Source organism: Strix uralensis, chromosome 4 (genome assembly GCF_047716275.1).
Source record: "Strix uralensis isolate ZFMK-TIS-50842 chromosome 4, bStrUra1, whole genome shotgun sequence".
In the NCBI taxonomy this organism is placed as follows: domain Eukaryota; kingdom Metazoa; phylum Chordata; class Aves; order Strigiformes; family Strigidae; genus Strix; species Strix uralensis.
The window spans coordinates 13442812-13459639 of NC_133975.1; the positions used below are offsets into that span (position 1 = coordinate 13442812).

A 16828-nucleotide genomic window follows, 5' to 3' on the forward strand; every position below is an offset into this window, starting at 1 on the left:
CCTTTAAAGCTTTTCAACTAGAGGAACCTCAGAATTGAAAACAATGTTAAAATTTATGTTCTGGAGTGAGTTTTGATGGGTTTTTCCATTCCTTCTATTTGCAGAAACATCTTAAGTTCCTCTGAGTGCCAGCCTGCTAAGAATGAGCTTACAAACAGCAGATACTATCTGAGGTATAAAATAAGACCTATTTAAAATATTTTTGTTTTGATTTACACAGTTTAGAAATTGAAGTCAAAACTGACAAGCTCCTTGTCTTAAAATCTCATCATAAGATTTCTCCTACCCAAGCTATTTTCAGATACAATAGTTCAACAATGGCAAAAAAAAGTTAAAATCATGGTTAGTCAGGAACCCCACACTTGTTCTTATGCCTTGAGGTATGACAATCCTAAATCATAACAGAGCATAACGTATTAATTTGCGCTTGTAATGCAGACACTGACACACCGGAGCAAGACTAGCAAGAGGCACCAAGATGACTGGGGTCTCTAGAGCAAGCAACACACGAGGTGAGGCTGACAGAACTGGGCTTGTTCGGCCTTCAGAGCAGAAGGCTTTGTAGGGATCTTTGGTAGACAGCAATAACAGGATGGTGAAGGTTGAGTACAAGTCTCAGGTGCTTGTATAAAGAACACGAAGACAACAGGCACAAACTGCTACAAGGGAAATTCTGGTCTCAGGAAAAAAAAAAAAAAAAAATCACTAGGAGGTAGTCAAACACTGGGACAAATTTCCTGAGTCGTGGTGAAACCTCTGACCTGGAGGGCATTCAAAGCTCACGTGGGTGAGCCCTGGGAACCTGGTCTAAGCAGACTCTGCTCTGAGAGGGGAGTTAGCTCCTCAGCAGCCCTTCCGCCCTTAATTATTGTATCACTATGATCTACATTAGAGAACTTGGCATTACATGTACCATGCTATTTTTATTTTTCCTACAAACACTGTTTTGGAAGAAAATGTACCAAAACCATGACCTAATGGGATAAAACAACCTTTACACAACTCCCATCTACTCCAAAGCTTGAAGTGCTATAGCAAACATTAAGTACTCAAAGTATCAGTGATATGCAAACAATAAACACGGTCAAACAGTCCAAGAGAAAAATCAAGTCCATATTATAGATACTTTCACATTCAACTTTATAATGAATTTTGCCACTTCCAAAACCCACCTGCTTACATGTATACCTTATGACATTTATATTAAAATTTTTAAAAAAGGAAACTATATTGTGAAAACTAATCATTATAAATGAGCGCTACGAACAGTGTTCCAGCCATAGACTTTTTCCTGCTAGCACAAACCGCTCCTCAAAAGGTACTGATCTCTTTCGCTCAACCTAACCTGTCACTTATGAAAAAACTTCCTTGGGCAACAGATCCAACCTTTCCAACACAATCAGAACAGCCAGGATCATTCAGAAACTAAACCAGGATCTTTACCACTTCCAGAAATGCCTTCTCCTCCAACCCCACCTTAAAAAAAAGGATGGATGAAAAACACACATGAATGCAGAGCAACACGGCTTGTGGTTTTCTACTCTGGGTCGTGTAATTCGCACTCTAGTTCAAGCTAGTTCTGTGGGACTCATGGGTGCAGGTCTGTGAAGTGCTCGGGACACAGAAAACCCCTCTTTTTTCTTGTTTGTTAACCAGGCACTGTCTCAACAATCAATCCTATGATGCCTGCATTGCTGTGACGGGAAACACGGTCATGAATTTGGAATGTCTGGCTCATTAATACCAGTTAATACTGCTATGCATGACATCAGTTTGAAAACAAGGAAAAGAACCAAGAAAAACGTATTTCAACTACCGAATAATACTTAGTTTTGTTTAGTAAAGGGATAGTGTTCATGCTGACAAAGCTATTCACTAAAAAAAAAAAGTCCTGCGAGAAAATAAGCAAAGAAATATAACAAAAAAGGTACTGTGATTGACAGCATATTCAGAAAGCCAAGACATTATTCTTGCATTAGTAACTCCTTGCAAGCAGCCGATAGTGACCAGCGTATGAGTGCACCATCACAACGTGCTTCAGCTGCACCATCAACTGCAGAGCATATCCACTGTGCTGGCAGGAATGAAGCAAATGGCCATTCTTTCTTCCAGTTTCTATTAGGAGACTGATTTTTTTATTAACTATTTTTCACAAATTAACATAGTCAAATATTAACTTCTATCACTGCCTCCACAGACAAGGTGAACCTTGTCCCCAAATCTGTTTTTACTCCTTTGAGACACTACTACTGAAAGAAAAACTATTCAGCATCCATAAGAAACTGCTAATATGCAGAGATCATCATATATTGATCTCCCTAAAGCATCACAGAACTTGACATTAAAACACATGCAACCAATGCTTATTACAGTACAAGTTCCAGAAAAACTGCTTGATTTTGGCTTATGAATATGATTTTCAGGGTCTTCTTTCATTGAAAGCCAACTGCAGAGCAAAATTGCTTTTGGAAGATAAGAAAAACTGTGCACACTGGGCTACAATGGGGATTTTATTCTGTACAGAAGAATTAATTTAGAAATCTCATTCAGCTAAGCACAAAGTTTTCCAGATCAGCACTGTGCATATCATTCTTCCATGAATTTCTTGGTCAAGGAATGTTTTATTTTAGAATATGGGTGGCTAGTTACAAGCACTGGCATATTAGTACAGTTATTCAAACCTCTTAAGGAGCAAAAGCCCACCCTGCATTTCAGCAAGTATTCACTGACGTGTTCTACTCTGCACTACCCTACAGTAAAGAAGCCAGACCAGCATAAAAATGGGAGTGGCACATTTTATCAGATTGAGTCCTTTGTAGTACTTCCATCCTTTTCAGTGGCAGCCAAAAAAGAATAAAGATGTCTGCTGGTGACAGTCATTATCTACAAGACCGGGGTTTTTTATTAGGAAAAACTGAAAAACAAACCAAAACCAAAACCCTACTCCACCCCCAAAAAAATCCCAATAAACCAAAAAAAACCAAAACACCCAAAATTCACAGAAGACAAAAGCTAGTGAAAATGATCTTTTATTCTAGTAAGAAGAGAATGCAATTTTGAACAGAGCACAATGTATGATACAGCAACGAAGCAGACTGAAGCCCCCACAAACTCATATTAAGAGTATCTGCTGACAGAGCAAGTAGAAGTATTTGCACATACAGACATACTGCAATAGGCTGAACCACACAATAGCTCATTTTAAGATTTTTCTTTTTTTTTTTAAACCACTCAAATCTCTCACAGGTACATATAATTCAGCATCTATTTAAATCCTATACTGTAATTAAGGGTTACGAACCTGATATGGTTGCAAGTTAATTTTAGGATCAATTTAGGATGAGCTGATCGTTTACAATTTAGACTACATCCTTATCACTGAGATCACTTAGGCTTTCTTCCAGGTTTCGTCTTAACCTATTCAGCTTTCAGCCACAATAACTGAACCAGGGTTTGAAGATGTTCTAAAGGAACGTGCTGTAGATTAAAGCACTGATTTAAAAAAACCCAAACAAACAAAAAACCCCACAGAAACACACTCCTCCGAAACCGAGTTTAATTCTGGGTGGAAACTGGCAGCTTTGTAGTTGAAATGCAAGAAGCTCAAGTTGTGATGATCCTCTGCAATTCTTCAAGAAAGAGAAGCTAACCTGCAAAGGGATCCTAAACCACCTCTACGGAGACATACAAATAACCCACCAGAACACAGGGTAAGTGCTAAAAGATCAACTGCGCTAACCAGGAGAGGGCTGTGTGACTTCTCACACGCACCGAGCCTCCCCGAGGAGCAGCAGCACAGCATAACTGAACCTACAATAACATAAACCGCTCTATCAAGGTCATCTTGTTTCGTCCCTGTTTGTTTAAAGGTAACCACTCTCCGAGGGAGTCGAACATGAAATATTCATGCTAGGTACCACAGAGGCAGACACCGGACGGCTCGACTCTTGCTCCGCGGCCGGCAGCTCTGCACGGGCCGGGAGATGACCGGCCGTGAGCGCTCCCGCCGGTTCCCAGCCAGCAGCCTCAGCGCTGAAGCAGCCCGAGCCCCCGGGCGGGCCTGTGTCGCCGGCCGGTCCTTGCCGCTGCCCTCCGCCCCCGGCGGGGTCTCGCCGCCCCGCCCGGCACAAAGGGGATCCCCTTCCCGGAAAGTTGGTTCTCTACCAGACCCAGCACGGCGACTTAAACGGGGACGAGGCTGAGTTTACCGATACGCGGCGAGGTCCGCGCCCACCCATCCCGTCTCCCCCCGACCCGCGCGCCCAGCAGCCGCCCTGCCCGCCGGCGGCACGGCTGCCCGCACCCGCACGCCCAGCGCGGCCTCGCTCACCATGAAAGCTGCGGCCCTTCACAGGCAGCGGCGCCGGAGCCCCATGCCCGCCCCACACCGCGGGCCTGGCTCCCCGCCCCGGCGCCGCCCGGGCCCGCACGGCCTCGCGGGCCGCCCGCCCCGACCCTGCCCTGCCCGGGCCGCCCTCCGCGGGCGCAGCGCCTCCGCCCGCCCGCCCCGCCCCGCCCCGCCAGCCCCGCTAATCACCCGCGGAGCCGCCGCGCCCGATCGGTGCGCTCCGTCTCGCCCAGCGCTGCCTGAGCACGCACGGCGCGCCCGGCGGCGGCCCCAGGGGAGGGGCGGCCCCACGGGAGAGGCCTCGCCGCGCCGGGGCCTCGGCCAGCCGGCCGCACGCCTCCCGGACGCCGCGGGGAGGCCAGCGCCTGCCCTGCCCGGCGCCGCGCTCTGCCTGGCACAAGCTCTCCGGCCCTCGTGCCGCCCGAGCGGCTCCTCCCAGCGCGGCTCGGATCGATGACCGAGACCCTGCACCAGCTCCCGTCCCTTCGCCACAACCATCTTTAACCCAGAACAGCCCGGAGTTAGACGCGCTGCTTAGGGCGCAGCTGCATTCCTGATACACCGGGACGCCGCTCTGTTGGTTTCCCACACTCGCGCTCCCCCTCCCCGCGTCCCCGGCTCCAGGTCGGGCGTTTGCGGGTAGCGGGCAGGGTACGGAGCCGTGCCGAGACAGCCTCCGTAACAGCCCTGAGCGCAAGGGCAGCTGAACCTCGGCAGCCCTGAAATCAATCCCCAAGGAACCGCAGCAGTCTTACGCTGAAAACACTTCCTACAGCATAAGCGTTTTAGTTCAACTCATGCTCGGTCCTCTTCAGACAGCTCTAAAACAGAGAGATACAGATCGCTTGCACAGTGCAGAAAACTTCCAAATCACATCTCGTTAAATATTTTGCCTCAATCCAGATCAATTAAATTTGCCATTTTTCCTTTGTCCAAAAGCTCTGTTACCTAACTCAGGGGAGGTACGCAAGTTGCTGTGGTACCATCTTCAGAAGAGCCACACTTTATCCTATTATCTACTCATCTGCAACCGTTAGTTGTCCTTTTCTCAGCACTCTACTAAGGATTTCATATTCCTTAATCTCATTGACGACTGTTTGCAGCTGCCAGGCTGCATTGCTCACGGCCTTTATCAAAGCCTGATCCTGAATCACAAAATGAGCAGCAGGGACAGACTTGAAAACAACCAAAGTCATTTAAGTATTCTGCTTTCAAGAGGTGGCTTTGTAAAGGCTGAGATAACTTATTTTCTTAAAAGTGCTAGCTGTTGTATCAGCTATTGTTTTCAACCTGGGACTTCTCATCTAATTCATGGATGCAGCAGTATAATATCCAATAAGGACCACCTCACTGTTTAAAAGTATCTCAGCTTCATTCCCACCACCACCGATTAATTACAGACATCTGGCATCCAAGCATCTAGGGTCAGAGCACTAATAATTACCACAACGGCAAGTCAACATAGCTCATGAAAAGCACTACAGCCTCCAATGCTAATGCTTTTTCTCATAAGCTATCTGAAGCAGTAAATTTTTGCATGTATCAAAAAACATTTATTTAATATTACAGCTATTAACACAGAAAAAACTTCAGATCACAAGGAAGAGCAACCTTAGGTGGACAACAGTATTCTTGTGGTAAATCTCCGTGGTTTCACAGGCTGAAAATAGAACAATACTGCAGCTCTTCTGGACATAGGAAATAGCCATTTGTCAATCCACAAAAAGAGGAGCTCAACCAACTATGGATTCTACAAAACACTGATTGGGAGAAAGTGATGCTGGTGACATAGGAAGACACTTCCGTGGGGTGAAAAGCCAAGTATGCTCTGTAACTCAAACCATAGCTAGCCACACATTACACAGTTGGTAGCAATCACTATTTCTAGGCTGCTGCAATTATGAAAGTACCTGAGGCTACTCAAACAAGTTATGCACAAGCTTTAATTACATGGTATTTTTTCCACTGGAATTTCCACGAGACAGCAACTGCACCAGGTCTGCACAAACAACAGACAATTGTTTTTCCTGGGTTTTGATTCTGACTGCTACTTAAATATTGCTTCAACATTCCCTTCTGTTGCTTCATAGCTTTCTACTGCATGTTCATCTGTCCATCTGCAATCTCTTGCCTTTTATTTATGAAGTGGTTTAACAGACAAATTTAAGCTGGTACACACCCAGCACTTCACTGCTCTCCCCTGCCCTTCTGGCCCCTCACATTTTTTTGTGCCCCCATTAAGTAGTTGTGTGACTAGTACACCACTACTTGTACAACAACTAGTACAATGCACTGGATTAGGGAAATGATACTGCTAAAAACTAACCTTTTGTTTTGCTGTATTAGTTTGGTTACTCTGGTTATGTCTGCTGTGGGGCAGTGTAAATGTGGAAGTAAAAGGAAGGAAAAAGGAGCAAGCAGCAGGACTGTTTCTTTCAGAACCTTAACTGAAACCAGCAGACCATGAAACTTGTGATGATCTTTGGGTCAGGAAACTAACATCGGATACTTGACATGGCACCAGGCCATAATAAAGCAATTTTAGTGGAGGCTCTTACATATACAGTAATCAAAGAGAACTTAAGGAGACTGGCACCTCAGGCAAAGATTGGATTATGAGAATATCCTTCAAAACTTAACAGAAAGAGAATACAAACTTCTGAGTTCAGATATTAAACTTTCAAACAACTCCTTAAGGGATATATATGAGGGCTTTTTATATAACTTCAAAACAAGTACAGAACTACTCTGAAACGCAATTAGTCTATTAGTTACTGATCTAACAACCTGAGAAAGCCAAGGTGCACACTCAACCTGTACACTTTGCCAAAGTGATCTGGCAAGTTCTACAATTAATTAGTGGTTCAAGAACTATCAGTCCTACTTGCTTTACTCATCTATATATATATTTAATCCTCTTATGTTACAGAAAGGATACTAGAGCAGAAGATATCAATGTGATGACAGAACTTGATTGAAATAACATCGTGTGTGTGAAGTTTTATCTTCCACCAAGATATCCTTCTTGTCTTTAGTACCACAGTATTCCCCTGTTCCCTACTTAACAATCGAGGAATGCTTAAACAATGTAAGGGTAAGACGCTATGGCCAGTTCACATGAGGAAAACCTCACACTACCTGTTTTTAGGCATCACTTCAAGTGCTCTGAAATTTCCCCCTTTTCCCCTGAGAAGCATCTACTTGTCTCTTCTGATTACAGGTGATTCAGAGCTTGGGCTTGCAACTGTGGTCTCACACACTTACACTGAAGTTAAACGAATAAAATAACGCACAGAACTTCCAAAAGGTTAACAGTAAAGAGAGAACTGGAAGCCACATACTCTGCTTTGCAGTCCTGTGCTCCAGCCACTGGGCTATTTTAACACTTTTTATGTGTATGTATTTTTATAGCATCATATTTTGAGCAACAGAGGCATCAAATTAAGGAACATTTAAAACCTAAGCCTAGATAAGGCCAAGTTAGGTCTTCCAAGAAAGAATAACAGTTTGCTGTTTTGGAGTCTGTCACCTCTAATCATGCAGCGTGCTACGTATCAGATGATTCTCACCCTCAGGGTTCACATTTCATTTGTGCTGTATGTAAATAATTTAAGTGCTTTTTGCTTCATATAGAGTGACATGCTTTATTAAAAATCAAGGAACCTAGAATATTTCCTTGTATTTGAAGTACTCTGAGAGACAAAGCTTACCTATGAACCACGCAGCTTAAGAACAGCTCTTTATTGTCAAATGTGGGATCTTTAATGAGATTGTACAGCATGCTGTTACAAGAGACTCCGATATGAGTCACAGTAACAAAAAAACCCTACTACTGAAAAGGAGGTAATGTAATCTGCATATATAAGCATGTGCACAGTCTGCCTATATACTGATATACTGCAGTATCAAACAAGTGGAAACACCTACCAGAAAGGCTTCCGGCAGGGCAAGCACCTGGTAAATGCTTGAGCAAGAGAATACAAGCTAAATGATTTTTTTTTTTTTTTAAATGAACATCTGTCAGAATAAAATACTACCAACACCTGTTTTCAGCATATCCCTTAAATGTCACTTCCAGGGACTGCGATTACACTGGATATGGACTTCATGTAAAAACATAATTTTACATAAACTGTATGTCCACTCACTGATCTCCCCACCTCAGTTTTCTGTATAGCCTCAGCACCATACCCTTCCAAATAATCTCTCAGCAACTTCTTCCAACCATTTCACACTAGTGCTGATGTTGCAGAAGAAAACTTATCTTTCCTATCTAGTCTCAAATAACATGCTCTTCAGTCTGGCTGAAGAGCGTGTCAGAAATATCCCCCTCATTCTGAGTGAGACACAAATAAAAGGACTCTCTATGCCGCACCAGCTTCATGCTGACACCATTCTGAAGTGGCCAAAGGATCGGGTTAACTCCAGGATATAGGAAAGGAGTCACAGGAATATGGCATTTTATCTTGCAAATATGACCTCAGGTACTTGCAATCTTCAAGACAGCATAAAGTCATCCAAGAATGGGTGTGCCCATGCACAACTCCTCATATTATTATGCTGTTCAGATATCCACCACAGCACAGTTACTATTTTTGTTTGCAAACAGCTGTCTATGTAGGCAAGTATGTGCAGGCTTGTATTCAGCTACATGACTTCAGTAGGTACACCAAACCAGTGTGAGAAAAGGTACTTTGCTTGATACTTTTAACCATTCCACTTCCCTCCCTGCTTTTCAAATCCCTCCACTAATTTTGATTCTGCTTCCTTATCAAGATTTGTGCATCTCTAAGGATTTCTGACCTTTTCAAGTTTGATACTTGTCTACCCTTTGAAATGACAGAAAATTGAGGTGACAAGTCTATTGCACTGAAGCTTCTGAGTGGTTTTCTACATCCATGTTTACTTCTCTGATCCCTGAAACTACCCTTGAAGCAGTTACTGGTGCCAATTTCTTACATGTCTAACAAAAGCTTCTTTTGTACTTACACTGACAGTATGTTTCGTATGTCTCATCATCTGTTCGGATTGGTGGACTTCTGTGCATATTATGTTTAATTGTACAAAAAAACTGTATCAGCATGTAACTTTTCCTGAATATAATCTTCTTTAAAAAGCTGCAGTCTCATCTCTTCTCATAACTGAACCTTAAGTTGTAAAGCTACACACAAATATAAATAAAATGTGTGAAGGAAGGCAACATATCTTCATAGTCTATCTTAAAGCGATGACCATTTCCAGGCTTTAATATTCATAAAACTGTTTCGACTGAACTTTGTCATGCGAAAGAGAACTTCTCAGTAGAGTAAAAGAAAATTTTTATGTGGAGATTACTAACAGGCACAAAAAATGTGTAATAAAATCATATTGAAAAATGAGATCAAGTGTCCTCTGAGAAAGAGAGGGAGAATGAGAACATAAAATTTGACAAAATATTTTTACAGTCTTACTTCAGAAAGACACTTAAGGAAAAAGTACCAGTCTGGCTTTTTAAAATCCTTACATCTGGATCCTCAGAGTTTCCAGTAACATGCATACAGTAACTTCATTCATTTGCAGAGCCAAAGAACATCAGCTTTGTTTGCTGTTGCTAGTGAGCATGGTAAGAGCCTTTCAAAACCTTCACCTCCCCCCATTCTTTAATTTTAGATGAAGTTTGAATGTATAAACTGGAAGACAGACAAAGAAAACCTTTGGGTCAGGTTTCTTGGGAGCTTGCTTCTGCTTAACACAAAAATAAAATATTGCAGTCTAGCAAAGTTTTCTCAATTTTACATTTTAGCAATGCAAATTCTAGTCTCCTGTTAGGATAGGGAGTCCCACCACAACATTTGGAGGCTAACACACCTGTAAGGATTTATCTCCAGCTTTGCTTCATAGTAAATGTTTTGCCAAGTGTTTGTGTGATGCAACTTTCTGGAGTATGTGCCAATATTTCCAGGCTCGCTCTCTCTACAGGACTTCTATTTGCATTCAAAAAACCCATGGGGGAAAAAAAAAAATTCCAAAAACCTCCTGTGTGTTATTTATCAGCATGGATGGTGGAAGGTTACTACACTGAAAAAACTTACTGGCTACACAACGATGTAGGTGTTTAAGTATCTATCTGTAAGCACTAGCAGACACACAAATGACAGCTGCATGTTGGATTCTCATTTAATAAAAAATGAGAACAAACTTCCACCAATGTATCAGGTTCTGAAAAGTTGTCTTCCCTGGCCTTGAAATTTTGGGGGTAGGAAGAGCTGTGTACTTCATCCTCAGAAGTGAAGCACTTTTCCATGAATTTGTGGCTTCCTGCATTTAAAAATAATCTTGTGCCATGTGAATTTATATTCCACCTAATGCTAAGCATCAACTTGGGCTACAAAGTAACTGTTTCAGTTACAACAGACAAAGTTTACCATCTCACTGGACAACTTTAAACTTACTCCATTTCCCCTGAAACATACCACTGGCAATGAAACAGGCCCTTCAGTACAGAGTAGTCAGCTGATATTTTAACTGCAATAGCCATCTAACAAAGCTTATGCTTCTATTTAGTATCTTCATGCCAGAAAGAAGAACACCTATCCTTAAACACCACCTGTTACACCTATTTAGGATCCCTCCAGCTTCCAAGGCCTTTTGACCCGGACAATTTGTGAGGAGTTTTAAAGAGAGATAAAACTAAAACAAGAGCTTTAAAACTGGAAAAGGAAGAAAACCAACTTCTCACTTCCTTTCAAAACATATTTTGTAGCTTGTCATAACTGTTAAAACTGATAGTCAAAGCTTGTACTTTCTATTAGCATGACATTCGTAACCTATTTTGTGCTTTCACAGGTTCACAACATAAGGGAAGAAGTTCCAATAGCATCAAAAGCAGCACTTTGGCAGCTAGAGTCTGCTAGATTATGATACTTGGGTGGGTCATATTACATTCTTTTATTATTAAAATACTCAGGAACAATCCCCTTCTGCCATAGTATTAAATTAGCCCTTCATTTACTGAGGATGGGAGCTATTACTCTTGCTTTATCTGTTTAAATATGATAGTAGATTTATTTGAGGCAGGTAATTTTCAAGTCAAGGGCAACACACTCTTTGTAGAGTAATACAGTCAACTGGAATTGCTGAATAATCTATCTAGCACAGTTCTTGGAAAAAAAAATATTTTAGGACTTCAGTGACAAACCAGGTTTCTTTTCTCTATTTTTGTTTACTTTCACAATAATTAGATGCTCTCTACATATGATTACAATAAAATAATATTTTTAATTCGATCAGAAGACAGACATGAAATAGCAGTGCATTAAGGCAACTTGCAAGTTTTGGGTTATAATCCTTAAGTGGAAAGATTAGAGTTATGCCTTTATTTCTAGAAATTGCAACAAGAATAAGCATAGGTCAGTTTTAAACTAACCACAGTAAGTATGCCTTCTTGCACTGCAACTATGCTTTTGTTTCTTTGTTCTTAAAAAAAGGAACTCAGGCACACTATGACAGATCTAAATCCTGCCTTTTTTGAAGGCTGACGAGTAGAAATGAACCCAGAGGAGGAGAACACAGGAAATGACTCATTTACACCCTAGGACTTCTACTGCAGAACAGAAAAAATGCACTACACCTTTTATAGCCTAGAATGCTTTAAAGTGTGAAAGAAGTCTACATGCAAACACTCACCCCATCATTAACAGCTATAGCCATTAGTCACAATGATTTATCCAGTGATCTGTCCAAAGACAAGCTCGTATGAGCAGAAGACAATGCATTATGCAAAATCATAGATCTAGCTCCCCCCAGAATCAGCAGCCAGCTTGAACCAACCACTTCCTCTTCAAAAAGCCCTGAATGGACCATCTGAACACAAAACGCTTAGAAAAGCTCAGTATTTTTAGACAACTGCCACCCATCAGCAGAGGGCTGCAGATGTAGAACATGTGGCACCAGCCAGCCATGCTGCACAGCTTCCATCTGGAGTGCCCTTGCACACGGAGCTGCACAAGAACCTCCACGTCAGCAGTCAGAAGACTTTTCTCTGGTTTGGTGGGGTTTTTTTTTCCACCCTGGATAAAACATGCAGCTCTCAACAGGAGCTTTCATCACTGCCTGTCTGAAGCATGGGTTGTAATTTCTTTCAGTATTTCTTGCTGGGTGCAACACTTTTCCACCTAATAGGTTCAAGCCAAAAAACAGACTTTGAGTAAAGTGGTCTTATCAATCATTTAGGACTATTGTTTAAAAAAAAAAAAAAAAAGAAAATCAAGTGAAGAGCAACCTGAGTGATAACTGACCCAAATCAACTTATGAAGATTCTTCCTAGAGTACTGTTATAGGCTCAACTATTTATCCCATAAAAAAGCATCACCTATGAGCCAAGCAATGTATTTAGCTGTTTCAAGAGCTCATTTTCACTTTATCATATGGTGCAGAGCAAGCCTCTTAAGTACAATTGATTTTAATCGACTGGAATGGTGATCCCATGTATAGTCATGATCTAATTATTACAGAAAAATATAATTGGTAAATCATTATTTCCTGTTAGTGCACCACTCCTAAAAGAAAGCCTGTTGTGTCTCCAGCTGAAGACAGCCCAGTTGGGAAATTTTAGCATTGGTACCAAAAAAGAATAAGACTTCTCCATCTCCCCCCTCCTCAAAAGAAACAAATACAGGAATGATCAGAAAAAAAAAACCAAAACAAAACAAAACCAAACCAGTTTGGTAGGAGGGAGTGAGAACACACTGCTGGGCAGGTTGTATGATAGAAGCAATATTGTATTAATGTGATCATCAAGGCTGAACAGTCTGGCTCAAATGACTTTGTTGTAGTGGTAAGGGCAGAACAGGCAAGGTGTGCTGGAAAGCCTGACGATGAGCTCTTATGCTGCCACTCCACCTACAGCATGCCTGGAATCTGCTCCCTGGGCCTCACACAAACTTGTTACCCACAGCTGCACATAAACCCCGGTAGTTTTCCACTGCACCTGAGGTGGGCAGACTGTTTTCATCATTGGTGGCTTCATGGCAGGAATCCAACCGACCAGTAATTAATTTATTTGAATCCTAAAAGAAAAAGTCTCCCCACCCCCCACAAGAGAGCACTGTGGCTTTCAAAAAATAAATCCTTGAAAGTTTGGGAAGGTGACAATCCCTAGGTTAAAAATCATAGCTACTTTTTATTAGTAAGGAACTGCCATTAGAAATTCTAAATATTCTGATACGGAATGTCAGCAAATGAGATCCTAAAATATTTAGACCTGAATTTATGGGTAAAGATTGTTACTGAAAGGCCTCAAGTGTTGTATGTGCTGAATTTTTCTGGTATTGAAACTCAAAGAAAACAAAGACATTCCATTGAGCTCTTACTCTTATGGAATTCATACAGTTAAATTGAACAGTCTTCATAGGGTCACAGATTTGGAAGGGAAAAAAATTACACTGATTGAAAAATTGATTTTCCTATTACAGAAAAAAAGAAGGTATATATGCTATTAAAAAAAGTAATTTCATTTAAACTGCTCCTTTGGGAAAGACAGCTGTAACATGTCTCTTGGATATAGCTAAAATATGACTTTTCTCTATATACATTAGTCTGTTAATACACAAGATCCCGACTGGCCAGTTGCAAACAAGTTCTGTGAAGACTGATCACATGAGAGCAGACAACCAAATGATATGCTGAGAACAATTTTACCTCTTCTTGAATATTTAAAGGAATTTATTTTTCAAGAACGTTCACTAACAAAACCACTGGGAAAAAAAAGAAAGAAGTTGCAAACATACAGTATTTATATCTGCTGTTCTTACTAATCTTGAAAAGAGTTCCTGAAAGAAAGTGGCTGCAAAGTCTAGCTCAGTTCTATAGTCCACTGGAAGGGAAGATAATTTAACTTCAGTGTTTATTCTCAGTGAAGTACTGTCATCTGTCTTTTAGTGCATTTTCACACATCAATTACAAAAGCAACTGACATAACCGGTTCTGCTCGAGCAGGATTCCTAAAGATAATTGATACAAAAAATTAATCATGTAAACCTGCACTGTAAATGCACTTCCAGCTTCTCGGATGAGATTACTTTTTTCTGACAGCTTTTAAGCTTTAAAAATTTAACTGGAAAAAAGCTGTACAAAAGCTCTTAGTAACCATGCAAAGCAATTCAACTTTAGCATATGCCAATATTGATTCTTAACCAAAAGACTAATATTCATGTATATTGTCATCATTAAAAATAGGACAAACAACAACTTAGCTGGAGTGATTTTAATTCCCACATTGTTAAAATACAATACGATGCTATGCCATATATACATTAGTTCAACAAATGAGGGCTGTCAGAAGAGTTTTTATAGGACTTGAGAAAAGGCTTATGAGCTCAAAAACCTGTCTGACTATTCTTTTGGTCAGAGGAAAAAAAAAATGCTACTTTTCCTTTCATATTGTGCCTGGCTCAGTTCTGTACGTACAGCCATCTCCAGTCATAGTATAACAACATTCAACTTGTGAACAGCAAGAGAAGTTTGAGGGTCTGGAGTTTTCATCATTTATTTATTTATTTTACAAGTAGAAGGCAAGAAGGAAGTAAAAACTGGTTATTTCTAAGATCAATTTTTACCCACTTTGCAGTTCAATTACTTTTTTCTGCTTCTTTCTTGCAAATTTCTTTCAATCTCAGACAAGATTATTAGGGGGAAGTATTGGAACAATGTACAGTAAGAATGTATTTTAAAGATTGTTCCCTTTATGTAAGTTCAAAAAATGTGCACAGAAACACATCATCCTTACCTTTCACAAGACTATTTAAGTTTGCAGTCAACTTTGTTCATCTTGTTGTGGAAAAAAAATAATCTTTCCTCCATATGATAAAGGTATCAGAAGATGGAATGATGAACATACCAATGAACTCCCTACAGGACTCTACAGCCAAATTAATGGGACAGTGACAGGGCTCTAATTAGTGACCTGGCACAAAGGATTTCTTTAATGTCTGTCCAGAAGCAAAAGAAGCTGACCTGAGAAAGGACTGCTTGGTGGCTCAGTCATGTTAGTTCCTGTGCACAAAGAGCTTCATACCAAGCAAGTACAATCAAATAGATGTCCCCAGGTACGTGAAACTCGAGGACTGATACAAACAGAAAATGATAACCATAGCTACTACTATGGTCAGGCTATTTTGTGGCATCTTTGATAATCCAAAGAACTTCTGATAGCCTAAACAAGTTACATGCCACTTCAATTTTATTTCTTCCTTTTTTCAAGATGGGAAACCACAACCAAGTAAAAATCACAATGAAGAATTTATGACCTTTCCTTTAAGTTGCCTTTCAGAATAAACTTAGACCAAGATTTTGCTAATAGAAACACTATTCAAGAGCCTCTGCAATTAGATAGATTGAGTCTCCTACAACCTATGGGCTAATGAGTGTTTCACCACATAAACAATAACATCACTCTGAGCAGACAATTTGCAGTAAGACCTGAACTCTATGGTATGAATAAGTTTGGATTTTTTCTTTTCCCCTGAAAAGAATCAATGAGTCAAGCCTGAGCACTCAGACAGTGGAAAGGCTCTTACTCGATAAACAACCCCTGTTTCAAGTACCAGCATCAACAGAGGCAGGAAATGGAACAGGAGGCAGAGGCTCAAGCTCAAAAGCACAGCACAGTCTGTATCTCCACCCTTTCCCAAACGTGAGGCATCTCACGTAACACTCTCAGAAGCCCGACCGTTTCCTGCCACCAGCAAATAGGTACGAAAACCCTTTAAGGGCACCGAGTATCTCTTCAGTACAAATCCAGATGAATACTCAAGAGGCAGAGTGATGAAAAGTTAGTTACAAAAGGGCATACCAACACACAATTCTTTTGTACATCACGTCAGCAGCACAAAACATTAGAAAATAAGTCTGTCAGAGTACTGAATCCTATGAATCAAGACAGATAAACCTGCACATACAGAAGATAGAATAAAATGTACTACAGAAAGAAACAATACTCACGAAAATTGTGGCCAGCAGCACATGAGCAATGTCTAATTATTTCTCATCAAGTCTGCACAAGTCCAGTTGTTAATATATCAGAAATGTATGGTATGGAGTGACAGGTGACTGCTGCTATGAATCACTATGTTAGCTCAAGAGATCAACAGACAGTTGGTTTCAAAACCCTGCTGACTGCCCACAATGTCCCAAAAACTGACCCTCCCTTTTCTCCCTCCAGTTTCATTTTCCTGAAGTGTATAGGAACTTAACACACAGTGCTGTGTTAAAAGAATACTTATGAATTAGTCCCTTCTGTCTGGGTGGCATTTTCCACTAGAACTGTGTCCTCTACACACTTCACTCAATCGTAGAGCTGACAATTACAATGTTGCCACCATTGTTCACGGCCTAGTCCTCAAGACCCAGCTCCCATACTGACAAGTTCCTGTAAGAATGTTCCACAATGTTTTTCACATCTAAGACAGTGTGGTAGTCAAGTCATGAAACGCTGGTGATCAA

At 41.1% G+C, this 16828-nt stretch overlaps 1 protein-coding gene across 3 annotated transcripts in view; it reads right to left on the reverse strand.

Moving 5' to 3' along the window:
• The window catches only part of TBC1D14 (TBC1 domain family member 14), a 75927-nt gene that overhangs the window by 31919 nt on the left and 27180 nt on the right, over positions 1-16828 (reverse strand). The window contains exon 1 of one of the 3 annotated variants that reach the window (XM_074865699.1): positions 4331-4451. The exons of the other annotated variants lie outside the window; for them this stretch is intronic. Coding sequence (XP_074721800.1) covers positions 4331-4333 — 3 coding nt within the window. The 5' untranslated portion in view covers positions 4334-4451. Of the gene's footprint in view, positions 1-4330; positions 4452-16828 lie in introns of those variants that run through there. 3 annotated transcript variants of the gene reach the window in all.